General features: G+C 42.2%; 1 protein-coding gene across 1 annotated transcript in view; it reads right to left on the reverse strand.

Moving 5' to 3' along the window:
* Pard3 (par-3 family cell polarity regulator) overlaps positions 1–20433 on the reverse strand; it is a 535997-nt gene that overhangs the window by 431888 nt on the left and 83676 nt on the right. Inside the window, exon 2 of the mRNA XM_051201603.1 lies at positions 10609–10710. Coding sequence (XP_051057560.1) covers positions 10609–10710 — 102 coding nt within the window. The remainder of the gene's footprint in view (positions 1–10608; positions 10711–20433) is intronic.

A 20433-nucleotide genomic window follows, 5' to 3' on the forward strand; every position in this document is an offset into this window, starting at 1 on the left:
ACACAGAGAGGAACAGGAGGTTTTTTGAACTTTTAAGGAAGTTTAAAGGGGTCAGAGAGTTCTGTACCAACCTGCCTTCTGCTGACTCTTGAAGTGACTCTTTTGAGGTTCAAAGACCTTGACAGCCGCAGGGCCTTCACCGAGTCCTTCCTCGAGGCACCAGAGAAGGAGAAATACTTCCCTTTACGTTTCTGGCTGGCTTGGCCTGCCATTTCTAGCCATCGGGTGGGGGTGAAAAGCCAAGATGTCCCAGAATGCAAATCTAAGTACAGAACAAAATTATTCCCCAGAGTCCTCAAACCCCAAACATACAGTCTACGATTCCCTTGGTGATTATGAAGGAACACAGGCCTGAAACGGGGAGGAGAGGCTCCAGCTGATCCACGAAATATCAGTCATCCCTGGAAGCTGACCGAGAGTATACAGGGCACCTTGGATCTCAGATCATCCAGGGACAGCCCCCAAAGCACCAAATTAAAACACCCTTCACCAGTTAAACAGGCTTGGTAGTTTGTCAAGACTAAAACTGGGTGTAGCAACACACCCTGGCATTGGCTGAGGATGAGTAAACCCATCAGAGTCAAGGAAGTCTCTAGCTCACCTGCCACAAGACAGCAAGGGCTCTTCATATCCCAGCACAGCTCCCTTCTCTTCAAAGGATCACTGGACCTAAGTTTTGAGAACTTTCTCCTCCCCCAGTGAATAAGAAATGGACGGTGAGATGTTCAAGTGTACACATTGTATTAAGAGAAATGCAGAATTAAGAATGCCCAGTTACCATGCACTCAGGCTCTAGGACACCCTTCCTCAGACCTGGCAAGGGAAAGATGGTTCTCTTTATGTTCTCTCCAAGGAGATCATGCAAGGGAGAGATGAGGGCTGAGGGGATTTTCTATGGGAGAGTTCTTGCCTAGTCATGCCAGGCCGAGGAACATTCTTGGAGTTTCCAGAAGGAGAAGCCAATAGAAAATGGGAAATTGGAGATGTTTTTATAAAGTTATGAATTCTATGAAGATTTATAACAAAAAAAATGATTATACCAAGATGAAAAATAACTCTCTAAAACTTAAGGGCTGAGAGGATCGGCTCAGTAGTTAAGAGCACTTGTTGCTGTTGGAGAAGAATGGAGTTCAGTTCTTACTCATGGTGGCTCACAACCATCCTTACTCCCTTGAACACCAGATACACATGTATTACACATACTTACAGAGAGGAAAAACTGTCACACAAAATAAGTCTAAAAGTTAAAAAAGAAAATACAAAACTCGAGGCTTTAGGGATGACAGCTCTGTAGGCAAAGTGTTCACTATACAACCATAAGGATCTGAGTTCAAATCCCAAGAATTCACATAAAGGCAGGTATGCAATTCCAGCACTTCTAATGGTGAGATGGGAGAAGAGTCAGAATATCCCCTGAGCTCACAGACCAGCCAGCCTGGTGTACACAAAGGTGAGTACTGTCTCTTGCAAGGCAAAGTGAGGATTGGCCCCAGGGGTTGTCCTCTGACCTATGCACATGTACCACGGCATGCACTCATCTGCTTTCATATGCTCAGCATAAATCATACAAACACACTAGTTAGTTAATTAAGTAATTAATTAATTAATTTTCAACTCAAAGCTTTAGGACACATTCAAGCCTAATGCAAGGCCTAAAAGACAGTGCATTTGAGGTACAAAAGATGGCTTGGCAGGTAAAGGCATTTGCCTCCAAGTCATGGGATCTATATGGTAGAGAGAACCAACTCCTATGTTCTCCTCAGACCTCCACATGTGGGCCAATACCATGACCCTTTTTAGTGTTTCAGGTTACTTCCAGAAAACATGCATGAAGGAGAAACTAACAATTACCCACTTATATCCTTGTCTGGTTTTTAGAAGGATGAGATACTTGGGGATGGAGGAGCAGGGGAAGTTAACAGCATGATCCTTGGTTCTCAACTACTAAAAATATCAATTTGGACTCTCAGCTCCTTTTCTCTTTCAAAAGAATATATACAGTATATACATTGATGATGATGATGGTGTGTGTGTGTGTGTGTGTGTGTGTGTGTGTGTGTGTTTGTGTATAACTGTCAAAATCTAAAGATATAGAAACCTGTATGTTCTGTCCAGCAATTACAAATGAATTGCATTTCCAGCCTGGGATTCATGAAATTGATAGAAAAGTGAAAATGGGCAAATGAAACTGAAGCTAATCGCCTATATAAAACAAATGCTCAGAATAACGTGGTTAATGTTTGCTCTTAAACCCTTAGGAACTCGTGTGAAAGGAATGACACCAGCGATAGCAGGGTTGGTGACCAACTGCCAAGTGTGCCTGCAATCAATCTTTCTTCCCAGGACCAACCATTATATCATCCTTAGGCTTAATCATTACCCCCACTTGCAGACAGTAAAACTAAGGTTAAGTAGCCTGCCCAGACTCATACTGCAAAGCCACGGGGGAGGCAAAGAAAGACTGTATGCTTAAAGGCAGACCATGTGGCTCCAGGCACCAAAATACAAGATGCCCGTGATATATGAAGCAACACAGGAGAAGCCCAATCACCAGCTTACAAGGACTAATATAGCTGGAAGAGCAGCTATCTCCACTCTTCCGGCCCAACTAGGTAGGCAGGGACAGCATTTCTATATAGTTTTGTCTGAGAAGGCTGGGAACTAGCTTACACCAACCAGAGTGTGTCCACTCACAAAGGCCTTACTTGCTTCTGGGAGGCCTGTACCTTCCTCAACCCTTAGTAGGAGGCTTAGCCCCTTCCAATCCAACTTTGCGCTTTCACACTCCTTACCACCCCTGCCTCTGCCAGACACTTGAACTGCAGTACCCAACCCAGAATGTTGAAATATTTAAATGCTAGGACGTATCACTTTGATTTAGTTAGCCATTTAGATTCCTACTGATGGCTAAGTTAAATGTTTCCTTCTTCAGAGGCTCACTAAAATGAGTCCATTTGGAGGAAATAAATCAGGACAGCTGGTTAGTGAGGTCTACTTATATAAAATATTTCAACTTTACATTACCAAACTTTTAATCATCCCTTTCCCATGCTAAGTCATACAAAGGATGAAAACACACATAAAATTTCTACCCAAAGCTATATTCAGAAATGCGTAATACTTTCTTCCTACTGGAATTAAAAAATAGAATTATCAAGAAAAACATTAATAACACTTTTGCTGAAGGTTCAAACTTTTTCCAGTATCCATAATTATTTCTGTTGAAATCAAACCATATACAAGCTAGAGAGATGGTTCAGCAATTAAAGGCACTGGCTGGTCTTGTACAGGGACACCTGATGCCAACAAGCATGCTCTTCCACTCATTCTCCTTACCCATGGAAACAGAGGAATCTGTTTCTCAATTTCAAATCTAATCCCCTGAAACACCCTCCATTTTCATAATCACTCTAAAGCTAACAAAATAAAGGCTGCATTGGATCTCATGGCTCATCACCAATTTCTAGACTTGTGCAGTTCACAAACCCAAAACCCCTTTATTGAAGAGAAAGCCAGCCAGATCCCCTTGTGACAATACTGAAGAGTTTTGATGTTAGCCTTCGTTCCATCCTTCTTTGGGGGAACCTACAGCCTTTTACTAGAGCAACTGTATCTTGGAAGAAAAGAAATACTCAGACTGCCTGGAGCCTATTGAACACTAGTTCTAAACAGACACTGGTACTGGGAGACACTAAAAAGCATCTTGTGGAGGTCAGCTGATGAAAGGAGCTTTGACAAAGGTCTAAGTCACAGTGGGTCCAGTGGGTCCCAAACTCGTCCTGTGGCTATTTCCCCAGTTATGCAGTATAAAATTGGACGGTAATATTTAGAAGTTGATACATTTCCCACACTGGTTCCCTGACCTGTAGAAATGTCAAATAGAAGCCAATAGAGTTGTCTCTACCAGAGAAAATAGTGAGCCAAAAATAGTATCACCTTCCTGGAAGAATTACAGAAATTAATGCCAACCTCAAAGACTTGAATGATACAGGGGTGAGATCCCTACCACATCTCCCTTAAACTCTCCTATCTGGCCTGTACAGAAGACAGATGGATCATGGGGAATGACAGCAGACTGTCGAAAACCTAACCAAGTAATGACTCCAATTGTGGGAACTGAACCAGATAGGTGTCCTTACTTGAGCAGATCTCCTGGAACTTGGTACACAGCTTTGATCCAACAATGCTTTTTTCTTAATAGCCATTGATTGGGACTACAAAAAGCAATTTTCATTCATCTGGCAAGGCCAGTAGTATACCTTTACAGTTTTACCTTGAGTATATTAACTCCCCAATCCCATATCTTAACTTAGCTTGAAGGGTCTTATAGTTGCTGCTTTTGTTGTTTAATTTTATTTTGTATTTTAGATGTATGAGTGTTCCCATGTATGTATGTATGTATGTATGTATGTATGTATGTATGTATGTATGTGCACAAGGAAGCCAGAAGAGAACACTGGGTCCCCTGGAACTGAAATTACAGGTGGTTGTGAGTTGATATGTCAGTGCTGGGAATTGAATCCAGGTCCTCTAGAGGAGAAGCCAGTACTCTTAACCACTGAAACATCTGTCCAGCTCCAGTTTGAAAGGATCTTGATCTTCTGTCTCCTTCACAAAATAGCATGCTGATCTACTGTATTAATGATAGTATGCTGATTAGACCAAGTGAGCAAAAGGTAGCAATCACTCTGGACTTGTTGGTAATGTAAATGTGTCTCACAGGATGAGAAATAAATCTAACCAAAACTTTCACCAGGGTTTTCTACCCTGGTGAAATTTCTAGGGATGAAGTGCATGCAGAGATATTCCTAGTGTGAAGGACATTAGGACCCTCCCACCACCAGGGAAGTAGAGGAAGTTTAGTGGCCTATTTGGATTCTGAAAGTGGCAAATTCCTCACTCGGGTGTGTTACTCTGGCCCATATAACAAGTGATTGGAGGCTTTGAGGAAAGCCCAGAGCATCAACAAATCCAAGCTGCTGTGTAGGCTGCTCTGTCATTTAAGCCCTATGATCTAGTAGACCCAATAGTACTTGTGGCAGATAGGGATGCTGTTTGGAGTCTCAAGCAAGCTCCTCTAGATGAATGACAGTGGGCTTTTATAACAATCCCTAGGGCTTTTATAGCAAGATTCTATCACAATGTGCAGACAGGTATTCTCCCTTTGAAAGACAACTCTTGACCTGCTATATGAGTCCTTAGTGGACATTGGATGTTTGACAATGAGCCACCAAGTTACTACGTAACTGGAACTGCCCATCATGATTTAGATGTGATGTGATCCATGAAGTCATAAAGACAGATATACAGAGCAGCAATTCATCAAATTAACTAGTGTATGTGCACATGCCCAAAAAAAGGTTGTGAGAGTACAAGGAAAGAAAATTTGCCCGTGTGTCTATGATTCCTATTCCAGCTACAATGTCCCAAGCATGCACCTATAGCCTCATGGAGTACGGCATGCCAATGACTGATTGGCTGGGGAATAGAACACTAGAGTCTTGTTTCTCACAGTTCTGCATACTATACAGGCACAGTAAAGATGTGGACAGCAGCAGACTTTTGGGGAAGAAGTATATGGACAGAACTGCCCAAATGGGACAAAAGGTGCAAAAGGTACTTAAGTCTTGTATGACTGCCAATCAAAAGGTGATGTCAGCTGAGTTCAATAACAAGCAGCTACTCTGTAGGCAGTCAACTTCTTTCCACAATCATTCCTGCCACTGCCCAATGGACACATGTGTAGGACCCTGCATGGACCCCAGAGGCACCTTGAGCAAGCCTGAAGCTGTAGGCTGGAACATCTTGCACCAGAGTAGTTGATTTGCTAACACACATCTGCTGGGGAGGAACTAAGCCCAAGAGCTTTCACTCTTGACCCTTGATTGTTTTCCACTGTGCTATGAGTCAGTATATAAGCCTGCACCTTCCCCTCAATAAACGGCATTCAGCATTCCAGCTGCACAAATGGCCCGCTGTCTAGTCTTTTATTTAAATTTCTAGGCCTTCACCCAATTAGTGGAACAGATTGTAGTACAGGTGCTACACCCATGAACAAATAAACCATCATGGTGGAGATGGAGGTTATGTATGGGCTCAACAATATGGACTTCAACTCATCAAAGATGGCCTGGCTAGGGCTGCTGCTGAGGGCCAGATTTGCCAGCAGCAGACACCAAAACAGAGCCTGCAATATGGCACCATTCTGGAGGATTCCCAGCTAGCAACTTGGTGGCAGATTGACTACACTGGACCACTTCCATCACTGAAAGGATAGTGCATTATCCTTACTAGAGCAAATACTTACTCTGGTCATGGATTTGCCTTTCCTGCACATAATGCCTCTGCCAAAGCTACCATCTATGGACTTACAGAATCTGCCGACATGATATTCCACACAGTATTACTTCTAACCAGGAAACTCACTTCATAAGCAAAGACGTGTGGTGGTGTTCCATGGTAATGAAATTCACTGGTCTTACCATGTTCTTCACTATTCTAAAGCAGACAACTTGATAGAACAGTGGAATGGCCCTTTAAAGTCACAGTTTTAGCACAAATTAGGTGTCAATAAACTGGAGGACTAATACAAGATACTGTTTCACCTACAGCAAAGATTCACTAGTCCAAGAATCAGTGGGTGGAACTGGGAATGGTTCCACTCATTATCACCCCGTTGGTCCACATTTTATTTATTTAAAAAAAAAAAAAAAGTTTCCTGTTCCAGTGGCATTTTATACTTCGATGGTCTGGGTGCTTTGTTTTCAAGGTGGGATGTTTCTGCCAGGAGACACAGCAAATGGGAACCTCAGACTTCCCCTTGGGCACACTGGGCTTCTGATGCCCTAAACCAAGAGGCTGAGGAAGGAATAACAGTGGGAGAGTGGGTGATTGATCCAGACTACAGGGGGGGAAATGGATTGTTTCCCCACAATGGAGGTAAGGCAGATTATATCTGAAGTACAGGGAATCTGCTAGGGCATCTCTCTCGGTGCCACCAAGTCCTGTGATTAAAGTCAATGGGAAACTCCAACAGCCTAATCCAGGCAGGACAACAGAGGACACAGACCCTTCAGGAATGAAGGTATGGGTCACTCCTCCAGGAAAAGAGCCAAGACCAGCTGAGGTACTTGCTGAAGTTGGAGGAAAAACAGAATGAATAAAGGAAAGCAGTTATAATTACCAGCTAAAGCCACATGGCCAGTGGCAGAAAAGAGAAATGTAACTGACATGTTTCTCTCCTATGTATTCTGTTAAAAAGAAAAATCTAAAGTGTGTGTGCATTTATGGACATAAACTAAGCAGATTTTTCGTGTTTTCTGTCCTTTGTTTCTTTACCATGCAATGTAATGTCAGCTGAGATATATTAGTGGGTAAGTGTTGTGAATCTTATTGTCACATTTAAGTTATGAGACACTAAAAGACTCAGTGTTCCTCAAGGACTTTGATACCTACTTAACACATGTAGTACATTTGTGGTTGTATGGAAGATGGTGATATTATGGCAGGTGAAATTCTGATTTCGTTTACAAAAGTTTTTGTTTGTTTTGCTATTTTGTTTATTTTCATTTGGAAATTAAGCATGACATAAGGAATGTCAAGCTGACAAGGAATAGAGTGTTGATGGCTATTCCAGGTTGCCAACTTGCCTGGATCAACTAAAATGCAAGCCACTTGGACACTCTCTCTGGCTAGGGATTTTCTTAATGAGGTTGTCTGAAACCTACAGTTACTAAAGACTCCTCTAGTAGTAGTGAAAGTCCATGATGAGAACTAATCTAAAGGATAATGCAAAATAAATGCATTTGTTACCCCAGATTCACCTCTTGAGAGGAGCAAAGAATTTAGTGACTATACACAACAGTTTTGAGCATAAGGAAACAGTGGTGCTAGTTGGTTGCTTCTAGCATCTTTGGATAAAGTGACAAAGGAACAGTGTGAGCGCAGTGATGAAGTGAACCGATGCAGATTCAAACAAACAGTCTCAAGGTGTCTGAGTATGTTCTGAGAATCTTCTCTCCAGGGGCTGGAGAGCACAAGTCACTGAAAACCAAATCCATGTCCCCATTATATAATTAGTTGACTTCGATGGCAATTAAGTCCCAGCTTCAAAGGCTGTTGGTAGATAAAATGAGGACACTAATTCGAACAGTGGGATCCTGTAACACAGGATGGGGACGTGTGAGGACTCTAGTGAGACTGAGGAAACTGAATCCTCAGACTCTGAAGGTTTGTTCTGCCTGAGGAAATAATCTCCCCACCCTTAGCAAAGGATGCATCCCCACCTCACTCACTGAAGTAATGTCCTCTCTGGTCTTGCCTGAGGGAATCAGAACTTTGAGACAGGGTCTCAAGCACTCCAGGGTCATCTCAAACTTGGTAAGTAGCCAAGGATGATCTTGAACATCTGGGATTACAGATATGCACCACCATGTCTAATTTAGGGGGTACTGGAGATAAAGCCCAGAAGTCCGAGCAAGCTAGGCAAGCCATTTTCCTAAGCCACAGCCTCTGCCCTAAATTGTAAAGACTTTCCTAGTTACATCTCTTAATGAGTCCTTCAGCCTATGAAGTCGAAAGCAATTATTTTTCAGCAAAGAAAACACTGATTTAGAAGCTATTTCTCACTTGGGAATATTGTATCCTTTAGCATTTTACTTAGAAATTTATTTGAAGAATCATAACATGAAACTACAAACAATTATACTCACTAAAACTTCAAACTTTTTCTATCACTAATGAATGTATGGATTTATCATCATCTGATTTATACAGGATTACACAGCCAATAGTACAGTTGACTAACCACGTGGTTTAAATATGCAAAGCCTTTAATGAACAGATCCTGTATGCCTTGTTCCTGGTTCTCTGTCATCACACAGTTAAGAGTATATGGCTTCCACTTAATGACAAATGGCAAATCACCCCTAAGGTCTAAGCAACAACTATCTCAACCTAGTGGACTTTGACTATACTCTCTACCCAGTTACTGCAGAGCACACACTATGGGCAGCAAAGAGAGAATAAGAAAAATAAGGCAAAGAGAGAATAAGAAAAATAAGGGAACACAGTAATGCTAGAACAGTCCATACAACAGTGGATTTCCTGCATTGTGGTTGAGAAAGCACCAGGAATTCTTCAGGTCCCCAAAGTCGGTTTCAGCTTTAGAACTGAACTAACAACAAACTAATCACAGCTTCAGGACCCCTCTCAGTGCTCAAAGGAAATCATATGAGAGTGAATCGTATGAGAATCCTAAATGGGAGAAATGGCACCCAAGAAAACCATCACCAAACTGCAAGCTGCCCTAAAAGACTTGAATCTTTGTTGTTGTTATTATTATTGTTGTTGTTGTTTGACACAATGTGTTCCTGGCTTGTGGTAGCTACAAAAGACAAACCCCAGCCATGTCAAGTGCTGGTAAGTTGGACCTCCTTGATTTTCTCATATTTGTACCTGAAATGTTTGTTCTTCTTGAGATTTCAAGAAACTATGTAGGGTTTCCATCCAATTGAGAGCAGGCGTGATACCAACTACCAGAAACACGGGCTTGAGGAAGTCAGCAGCTGCACTCACCAGCTCAGTCCAGCAAGAACATGGACGGAGAGTGAGGTAGAACACCAGTCACGGTGAGTGTCCCAACAACCTTGTGGCCCCACCTCTAGCCTCCTAAAGTGGCCTGGCTGGTTTAATGCCCTGTGCCAACACTGGAGTGTGATGAGGACACAGGGCTATCTGCAGCTAACTCATCACAGCTGTGGTGATCCAATAGAGTCGTGGCTGTGAGGCCTTATGCAATTTCAATTCAAGCTGAACACAACAGCAGGTGTGGGCAAGAAGCTCTTTAAGCCCAGCCACTCTCATCATCTCACTACAATTAAAAAAGAGAAGGGAAAAAAAAAAAACCCTGCTGACTTCCATATGCAGGGCCCAACTCCCAGTCACACATTTTTACCATGCTAGGAGTTACTCTCCTCCCCATTCCCTCCACAAAGTCATCAAGCATAAATTGGCATGGGCTGCTATGACTGTGACACTAAAGTACCAGTCTACCTTCAAGCCAGTAGTGAAGAAACACAGACCAAAGGCGCCGGGAGGGCAGTTTTGTGAGAGGAAAGCACACACATCACAAACAGAACGCATGGAACATGCACGCCCATCTTGTAGTAAGACAGTGGCTCAAATACTCCAGTCATCACACTGGACCATCTCTGAGCCAGCACTAAGACCAGAAATAGAAGACGGCTTGTATCCTACAAGATCAGAAACAAGATCTTCATGACAGAGCTGTGCTACCAAGCGAGCACTTGTGCTCGGCAAAAATAAGGGGGAGATGGCAAAGAATACTTTGTTGTTTCCACTGTAAAAGTTGCAATGTAAAAATTCTTAAAAGTAAGTACTAAATCCCCAGTATCAGGAGAAGCATTACAGTCTGTCCTCAGGGCAGTGAGGTTCTTCACATCTGCTATGACACAGATCAGAAGGAAGTGGGTGGCCCGTGTAGCTTTTCATCTGTTTCCAGCACAGAAGGGAAGGACTCCTCCCCACCACTCTCCTCTCATCCTGGAAAATTGCCTTTAGAGCAGATTGCCCCAGCCATGAACTCACTCTGTCTTTGTCATCAGCAACATCACAGAGGATGTCATCCAGGTCTAGAATCCCTCCGTCTCCATGCTCCAAGCGATGCACCTGTATCCAGTAATTTGGATCCTGAACAAAAAGAGCAGAAATGTCAAATACGTTAGCACCACCAAAAGGGAATTCAACAATTTAAACTCTAATAAATTCCTGATTGTTGAAGGTACTGTCAATAATATTACAACCAACTGAAAGTTCAGGCATGGCTTAGAGCATGATAGACTCAATTTTCCTCTTCCAAATTTGACAAGGTCACTCACATATACTCTTCCCCTTAGCCCCATGTCATTATTATGGCAGGAAAACTCACAGCCTCAAAGATACTGATTTCTCTAAAGTAGATCAGACTTTCCATTGTCTGATACACAAACTATACAAGACCCTGGCAAAGCAATCTATAGAAACACATTACTAAGCAGAACACATTCTGCATCTGAAACCACACATTTGTTAATCTGCAAGTAGCATATTGCATACACTTTAGAGTAAATGTACTCCTCTCAAGCAGGCCTGAAAGAATGGACAGAGCAGCTGACAAGCCAGCACATGGACCAAGAAGACTGTGTTGTGAGCCTATGCTCAAAAGGATCAAACTCAAGCCACATTTTATATGTACAAAGTGAACTATTTAAAGCAATCCACCAAAATATGCAGGTCCTGTTGCTCAAAAGTGGAGTTGGAGAGAAAGGAAAAAAGATCTCACTTAAAACTTTTTAAATATGGGGAAGGGAGGGAGAGGGAACTGGGATCAATATGTAAAATAAGAAAAAAAAATATTAAAAATAGAAAACACCTTTTTTAAGTACTAATTAGGAGATTGTGGCATATGCCTTTAATCCCAGCACTCAGGAGGCAGAGGCAGGTGATTTTCTGTGAGTCTGAGGCCAGCCTGGTCTACAAAGCAAGGTCCTGGGCAGCCACAGCTACACAGAGAAACCCTACCTCAAACAACAAATAAATAAATCACACACACACACACACACACACACACACACACACACACACCTTGTAATTTGGGAAGTGATTTAAGAAGGACACAGTTGTTCTTGAACTCCACAATAACTCTGATATATATGCTCATATGAAAATACAGGAAACTGGGGGATGGGGAGATGGCTCAGAAATTAAGAAAATACAGGAAACTGTTGCTGTTATGAACTGATTTAAAAAAAAAAAATAAAACCAGAATTGCTACCCAAAAGTTGTGTAAATGCTCTTTTATTTTGTGTTTTGTTTGTTTGTTTTTCCTAAGAAGGGATGTTTGATATAGTCTTATCTTGAAAACAAAAGGTGATTGTTAGCTTAAACACACATTCCAACAGATCAATGAGCCAGGATGATGCAAGGTAGTGGCAAAGTTCAGCATTCTCTGGATACTGCCCAAACCCATCTCTAGCACAGGCATGCCTTAGATCCACTAATACTTAATATGTGTCACAGAAATGGAGAATTACTCTCTTTGTCACTGTTTAGCCAGCAAGACAAGCAGCTCAGACCTTACTAGTCAATGCTATAACCAGGGCTGTGCACACTGCCTCAGCTAATGAGAATTCTGTAAAAGAAACTGTTCATCTAGAATGAAACACACACACACCAGATATATACACACACAGCACATACAAACAACATACACATGCACACACCACATACTATGTTAGTTAGGGTTCCTAGTAATGTGGTAAAACACTATGACACGAAAACAATTTTGGGGAGGAAAGAACATATACCATTCACTTATATATTCTGAGACACAGTCCATTAAGGAACCTGGAGGCAGAAACTCAATCAGAAGACATGGAGGAATAATATGTATTGGCTACTGGCTTGCTTTCCATGGCTTGCTCAGCCTGCTCTCTTATACCATTCAGGATCATGAGCCCAGCAATGGACTGCTGCCAGTGAGCTAGACCCACTCACATCAACCACTTGTAAAGACAATGCACTACAGACTTGCCTATAAACAAACTATATATTTTCTCAACTAAGAGTCTTCCAAAATTACTATAGCTTATGTCATAACCTACATACAAACCAAAATACAAATGCATACATACTCAATACACTACATATGCATATACACACACATACAGACACACCATAGGTACATATAGAGATACAAACAAACATATGTACACATGCACAAAACATACACACATACACACACACACACACACACACACACACACACACACACATACAAAAGCACTGTTAAAAAGCACCATGCATGGTGCCATATCCTTGTAATCCCAGAACTGGTATCGAGGAGACTAGAGAATCCCTGGGGCTATGAAGCCAGCCAGTCTAGCCTAGATAGTGAACTACGAGTCAATGAACAATTCTACACAAAGCATATGAATAGCATTCTTAAGAATAACATGTGGGGTTGTCCTCCAGCCTCTGAATACATACATGGTACATGTACATACATAAAACATTTTTGCATAATATGACTGTTGGTTCAGGCTGATCTCCCACAGTCCCACTGCATGCAGGCATCCTCCCACCACACTCCCAAAGCTGCTCATTCAGTCAGCACCAGCTTCTGCATTGCTATATGCAAGTGGTCTTCTCTCAGTCCTTGGTCTACCAGAAAAATCTGACGCTGTCAATCACTGTGTCTTCTGTGAAATAGCTCATACTTTTTTTTTTTTTTTTTTTTTTTTTTTTTTTTTTTTGCATCATCCAGTACCTGAGCATGGTTTTCTGAATTTGAGACTTGTGGACTCCACATCAGGAGGGGCCCTGATTCAACAGTCAGAACATCACATGATTGCGACATCCAGCTGTTATGTGTGCAATGGAGTGATTTTCGGAGCAGAGGAATGATCACATGACTGCCTCTCCCCATGGAGTACACCTCAATAAAAAAAGCAGAGGTAGGAAGGAATGACCTCCTTCCACAGCCTGAAGATCAGGAAGGGCTTTATTGCTGCTGCTGTTGCTGCTGCTGCTGCTGCTGCTGCTAGTAGTAGTAGTAGTGGTGGTGGTGGCAGAGCTGGTTTTGTTTTCTTTTTAAATTGGGGCATCACTCTATTCATCCCTGGCTTGTCTGGAACTATGGAGACAAGGCTGACTTGAACTTGTGATCTTCCTACCCCAGTTTCCTGACTCTTGGGCATATAAACTCTCTCCCAATCCTAATACATAACTTCCCATTTCACTTTCCACCTATCCTGTTTTCTCAAGTTTTGAATATTCTAATTTTTCGTGTACTTTACAGTCCCCATTATCTCCATTCCTAATATTTTCTTTTATTAAACTCGTCTTTTAAAACTTTACAGTAAGCATCCTACCTGCTCCCACCATTTCTGCTGTTTTTACAGTTGTGTCAAAATTGATAGTGGGTTTTACTGGATCTGACTCATTACTCACAGCAGTCATTACTGTTACTTGTTCCCATGTCTGTGCAACACTGGATGTGTGTGAGACACTATACACTGCCACTGAAGTGCACTACCAGGCCAGAAAGACTCAGCTCTATACATAACACATCCTTGCTCAAACTTCAAGTAATGCTTTACCACAAGAATGGGGGGAATTAAAACACCATCATGGGAGTTAAAGATCAAGCAGGCAAGACCAGAGCCTGAAAAGCCCATTCCTGGACATGCACTCCTATTGCAGAGAGCAGCCAGTAATGGACACCACAGCCATGAGAGACTATGGCACAGGTACCTTTTCAGAATATACATCAATGAAGAGTAGAGGAGTAATTATCAAGGGTTTATACCCCATATACTGCAGCATCCACAACACACTTATGTAGTCTACTATAAATGTCACCTGCTCCTCTAAGAAAGACCTACAAAGAAAACAGGAGTCTCAGGCCCAAGCATAACATGCAATGTGTCAAAATATAGGAATTACCACCAAAATAATGGGTAACTACATGACAAAATACAGTTGGAATACATCCAACATTTTACAACAATCCACTATCCTAAAAGCCACTGCTAATAGAGACTATTCCCTGGGTAAGAGCTCAGTTGGTAGAGTTCCTGCTAGCAAGAATGAAGTCCCAGGTTCCATCCCCAACAGGACATAAAAGCTCGTGTGGTGGCACAGGCCTATAATCCCAGCACTCCTACGGAGAAGGTAGAAGGATGACAGAAAGGAGAATTTGTGGTGGTGGTGGCACACTTGCCATGCTTGTCTAGCGCTGCAGTTGGGGTGATCAGATTTGAGGCTCAATGCTAGCAGGTATAGCTGAATGGAAGAGATCTGTGCTCATTGAGACCCTGTCTCAAAGTGGAAAATGGATTGAGACAAGATACCCAAAGTCAACCTCTGGCCTCCATGGGCACAGGCATACATATATCTGCATGTGTCCTCACGTACACAGGAACATACACCCGCAATAACAAGTAGATACAACACTGGGGTGTGTGTGTGTGTGTGTGTGTGTGTGTGTGTGTGTGTGTGTGTCATGATAACTTGTAGAATTGCTTGTCTCCTACTACTGTGTGGGCTCCAAGGACCAAACTTAAATAGTCGTCTAGCTTGGTAGCAGATGAGACTTATCACCAGTTCAACATGCACAATTTTTTTTAACTTAAAAAAAAAATCAGCAAGCTGCAGTTGACAGTATTCTAGTAACTTCAAGATTCCTCAAGAAACACTCTATCATAGAAGGCCATGCCTTGCCTACTTGTAAAAATTTAAAAGATGGAAAAAGAATTCTTTAGAAATGTAACCTTCATTGTACCTTTTTCTGGAAAGACTAGAAGATGTGTTCCAACAAAACAAGGAATAGGCTATGAACAAGACTGACATCACTCATGAAGCAGACAGTGTGAAGAAAGAGAACTCCCTGAACTAAAGAGATCACTGGCAGGCTGATCCTGAATGGTGACAAGAACCCAGAAAGGTGTTGGGGGCGGACACAGAACATGACCCACCTAAAATGAAGCTGTCTCAGCATGATGTGGAGAGAACACTCAAAACACCCAAACCCATGAGACCACCTTCCAGCAGGCGGGGCTGGGGCGGGACTGGGAGTCATACCACAGAAGGCTTTGGGAACAGCACAAGTGTGGAAACAGGGCTGTGCAGCTCAGTTATAAGCAGTATTCACCAGGAAGAGTAATTTACCTAACCTAACTACATTTGGTGGAAAGCAGACTATTAATAAGTATATGAATATGAGAGGGACCATGAGGGGGATCCAAGACACGGAGACAAAGTAAAACACACACTAGGCAAGGTACTCTTTAAAAAAAAAAAAAAAAGAGTCAAGAAGAAATAATATAGGCAATTTACACAGGCATATGCTGGTACATTCCAAAAGAATGAGTCAGAGGGTAGCTTCTGCTCACTGCCATTCTTGAAGACGGATATAGATATAGATATGCAAAACACAAAGTTTGAGAATTTCTCTTCAATGTTAACAACCACTTAACACTAAGCATCCATTTAACCAATTAGCCACAGGGTAATTACATCCCTAAGACAATGAAGCCACTGTTGCTAATGACAGAACAAAGGGAAAACATTTCAATTTTGAAAGCTGGTAGAACCAGTCAAAGGAAATAGTCTTCATTCTAGGCAGTGCTGCAACTATGTATCTATGTGCACCAGGAGGGAGTGTTGTAACTATGTATCTATGTGCACCAGGAGGGAGTGCTGCAACTATGTATCTATGTGCACCAGGAGGGAGTGCTGCAACTATGTATCTATGTGCACCAGGAGGGAGTTCTGCAACTATGTATCTATGTGTACCAGGAGGGAGTTCTGCAACTATGTATCTATGTGCACCAGGAGGTAGTGCTGCAACTATGTATCTATGTGCACCAGGAGGGAGTGCTGCAACTATGTATCTATGTGCACCATAAGGGAGTGCTATAACTATGTATCTATGTGCACCATAAGGGAGTGCTATAACTATGTATCTATGTGCACCATGAGGCACCACTATAACCATGTATCTATATAAGTCACTAAGCAGTACTGTAATTATGTATCTATGCAAGCCACAACAGATATTTAAACCTGCAGTCTAACTGTAGTGTAGTGGGATATTCGCACACTATAGGGCTGTTTAATGAAACATTAGCATTTCAAGGCAGCATGACCTACACAGCTTTGGCTGATTTAACCGCATTTCCACTTCAGAAATTAATGCCTTTACCATAAACTTATAGAATTAGTTTAGCAGTTTGCTGTGGTAACAGCTGAAAAGTAAACACATTTTTGTTGCCATCTCAGCAGGGGTGGAGGACATGGATGGTCATATGTCATGCCTGACATTCAACAATGAAATGACCTGCTTTCCTGTTGGAGAATGACTAATACTGAATGCATGCACTCCTTACCCCCTCTTCTCAGCCCTAAGTCACACCCACACTAATGCCTCAACACAGCCCCAGCATACAAGAGAACCACAAGTCTGTTGTCCCACAGGAGAGGATGCAGTCACTTCTTTTGGTGATCGAAAGGGAGGGGTGTTAAAGTCCAACTTCATGAAAATAACTTTGCATGTCTTCTTCCTTTAGAACCAGGCACCAAGGATGTCATTGGCCTCCTTTCATAAAGACAGGCATGGAAGTCTTTGATTTCTCCCTCTTCCACACCAAAGGAGCCAGGCCCTTTGACACAGATTTCATCTCCATTCTAGCAGCAATAGGACCCTTCCTGAATCAACCCAATCAGATTATAACCTTCCCTAAAGGCAGACCAGGGGGTGGAGAACCCAGTAAGCAACCAGACAAAGCTAAAGGGTTTTGTTTTGTTTTATTTGGTTTGGTAAAGTTCGGGACTAGGGGAGAGATGGCTCAGTTAAGAGCACAAACAGCTCTTCCAGAGAACCCAACTTTGGTTCCCAACATCCAAAGTCACTCACAACTGTCTCTAACTCCAGCTCCAAGGGATCTGACTCCTTCCTCTGTCCCGTGTGGGCACTGCACATAATGCACAGACACCTGCAGGCAAAACATCTGTACAATAAAATAAAAATGAATAAAATGTAGAGAAAGAGAGCCCACTTCAGCCAATCTAAGAGCAGCACAGGGCGCTAAAGACATAAACCTATGAAAAGGGTAGTTAAAGAAACATGCCATATCAAATGATGAATTATGGTGTGAGCAATATACAGCAGTTAAGTAAAGCACGCTGTTTGAAGGGAATGCCTGCTGACGTGGTTATGGGTGAGAAGTGGCATACTAAAAAAGCAGCATTTGTGTAACATGTGGTTATGTACTTGTGAGGTTAGTAAGAAGGTGAATACCATTAGATGTCAACAGCTAAGAAGCTAGGCAATGTGTGAATTGGTACTTCAAATTCTTTTCAAAAAAAATGCCAAAAGTCTGTCATTTTCAAATAACAGGGACTGATCAAGATCCAAGGGACTACAGAAGCATGATGATATTCAAATGTGGCTCTTGACTGAATCCTTGCTAGAATTTTTACAAAGAAAAGGAAGTCAGGCTAAGATGTGGCTCAGTGTTGGAGCTCATACATAACTAAACAATTTCCATCCAAATACTACACAATTTTTTAAGGGGTTGTAATACTGGGGAATAAACCTGGTCCCTAGGCATGCTATGTAAGCACTCTAACACTGACTCAGCTAATGTTCTCCACTTAATATTGAGACATTGTCCCACTCAGTTTCAATAGATGGTATTAAATTTGGTCTACAGTCCAGGCAGGCCTGCCTTGAACAGCTAGCTGGGATTACAGGCCTACAATAAAGTTTAAAGACATCTTGTGGACTACATGAAATCTGTTTTAAAGACATCTTGTGGACTACATGAAATCTGTTACCATAGATTATATATCAAATAATTATTAGAAGTTGTTAATTTTCCTAATTGTAATAATTATTTTGTAAATATTGAAGTAAATACCTTTCTTAGAAAATGTTATAAATTATTTGTCAATGAAGTGTCATAACATTGGCTACTGTTTTAAAACAGCTTGTTCAAGCTGAGGGATGGCTCAGTTGGCAAAGTACTTGCCTTGCAAGCAAGAGAATCTGAATTCAATCCCCAGAACAATGTAAACCTGCCAGGTATAGCATCTTGTGTTTGTAATCCCAGTGCTAAAATGGAACAGAAAGACCTCTGGTGCTCACTGAGTCTGAGAAAGCTATGTTCCCATGATGACAGACAAAAGGAGGTGGCAGCATAGCCCCTCCTGTGTGCCAGCCAGTGGAGTGTGGGAGTACTGGAGCTGGACTATGAGGAAAAGCTTCTCTACAGAAACTGAGCCCAGGGTGGGAGGTGGGATCTGTCCTGCAGAGCATCATCACATGACTTCCATCTGTAGCATACCTCCCACTGCTCAGCCTGACCAGCTGTCAACAGATACAACTAAACCCCAACTATCCTTGGACTGTGCATAACAAACTAGAAACCAGAGTAACTTTAAACAAACGTAGTGACTGAGTTAATGAGAATGCAAGAAGCCAACATGATCAGTGTTCCAGGGTGTAAAACTGTCAAGCACATAAGAGGGGAACCTGGGGAATGGAAATTTTTATTGAATGCTAAGGATGAATACAGGACATTACATATGCAGGGCAAGGAATCTACCCACTGAGCTGAACCTCCAATCCACTAGTGCAAATTTAGGGGAGAGATCTGTATCATGTAAATATTTTTAAAGGCTTAAAACTTAAGATATCTATAGATTCAATAACTAAAAATGTAGAGAGATAAATGTGCAGTTTTCTAACACAATACCCTCTCTTTAAAAAAGAAAATCCTCAAAATACTCTTAGTTCAAGGGAAGTCAACCCTAGGATCCCTACAATTTGGAGGTGCTACACACACACACACACACACACACACTTACTTTCTGGTTTCCTCTAATGAAGCTGATATAATCTTTGCTGTTTAAACAACTGGTGAGTGCATTTCTTCCCTTCTTGCTGTTTGTCAGTCTTACTCAGTCAGTAATTACTGCCGCCTCATTTCACTGTGTTCCTGCCCCATCTTACTACCATAACAGTCACAGGAAGAGCACACAACACCCTCCCCAGCCTGCCTTCCACCTCCTGGAACATACCTGTCCTCCACCTGAATGCTGCCATAGCTGCATTCTGAACTACCCTATCTGTATTAACCTCCCCATGTATGGTGGGGAAACTTCCGCTTTAACATGGGCCTCAGCCCTGGGTACTCATCTAAACGCTGACTTGTACTGAACAGCCTGTTTCCTTTGTGCCCCTTTGGTATTCTGCTTTTCTCACTGGTAAAATACTAAAATGGACTTTTATAAGCTTTTTTTTTTTAAAGTACAGAACAAAGAACAAAGCACTGTGTTATATAAATGCTGTGTACAAAAGAGACAGACTAACTGTAGTATGCAAAGGAAAGGCTTCACATGAGTGCTTCTTGGGAAATGTGATCAACAAACAGCCCTGTGCTTTGCTAACATCCCAGAAAAGCACATGGTCAAGCCTGCCACACATCCTTCACCCTCCACTTCTCCAGCCTAAGGAATCCCCATTGATTACTTTGTCTTATAGTCAGATGACACCTAGTATAAGGCTGTCAGAATCCAGACAGACAAACTGTAGATTGGACACCTTTGCTTTCAATCACAGGTTAGTTTCGTCTAGAAGTCAGAGTACCCTGGCATCTGGCATCCAGTCCCAGTGAGTGTGGCGTACTGGAATGAGGCCAGTACAGCCACCTGACAGAGAGAGACAAGGCAAGGAAGTGTGTGAGGAGGCACTGGATGTGCAGGGCATCCAAACCAAAGTATTAACAAGGCAGACTACAGCCTCAAGAGCTCCATCCGCTACTGTCACCATGAGCTTCCTGAAGGCTGGCAGCAGGCCGTGCACCCATC

This window comes from Phodopus roborovskii, unplaced genomic scaffold (assembly GCF_943737965.1).
Source record: "Phodopus roborovskii unplaced genomic scaffold, PHOROB, whole genome shotgun sequence".
Lineage (NCBI taxonomy): Eukaryota > Metazoa > Chordata > Mammalia > Rodentia > Cricetidae > Phodopus > Phodopus roborovskii.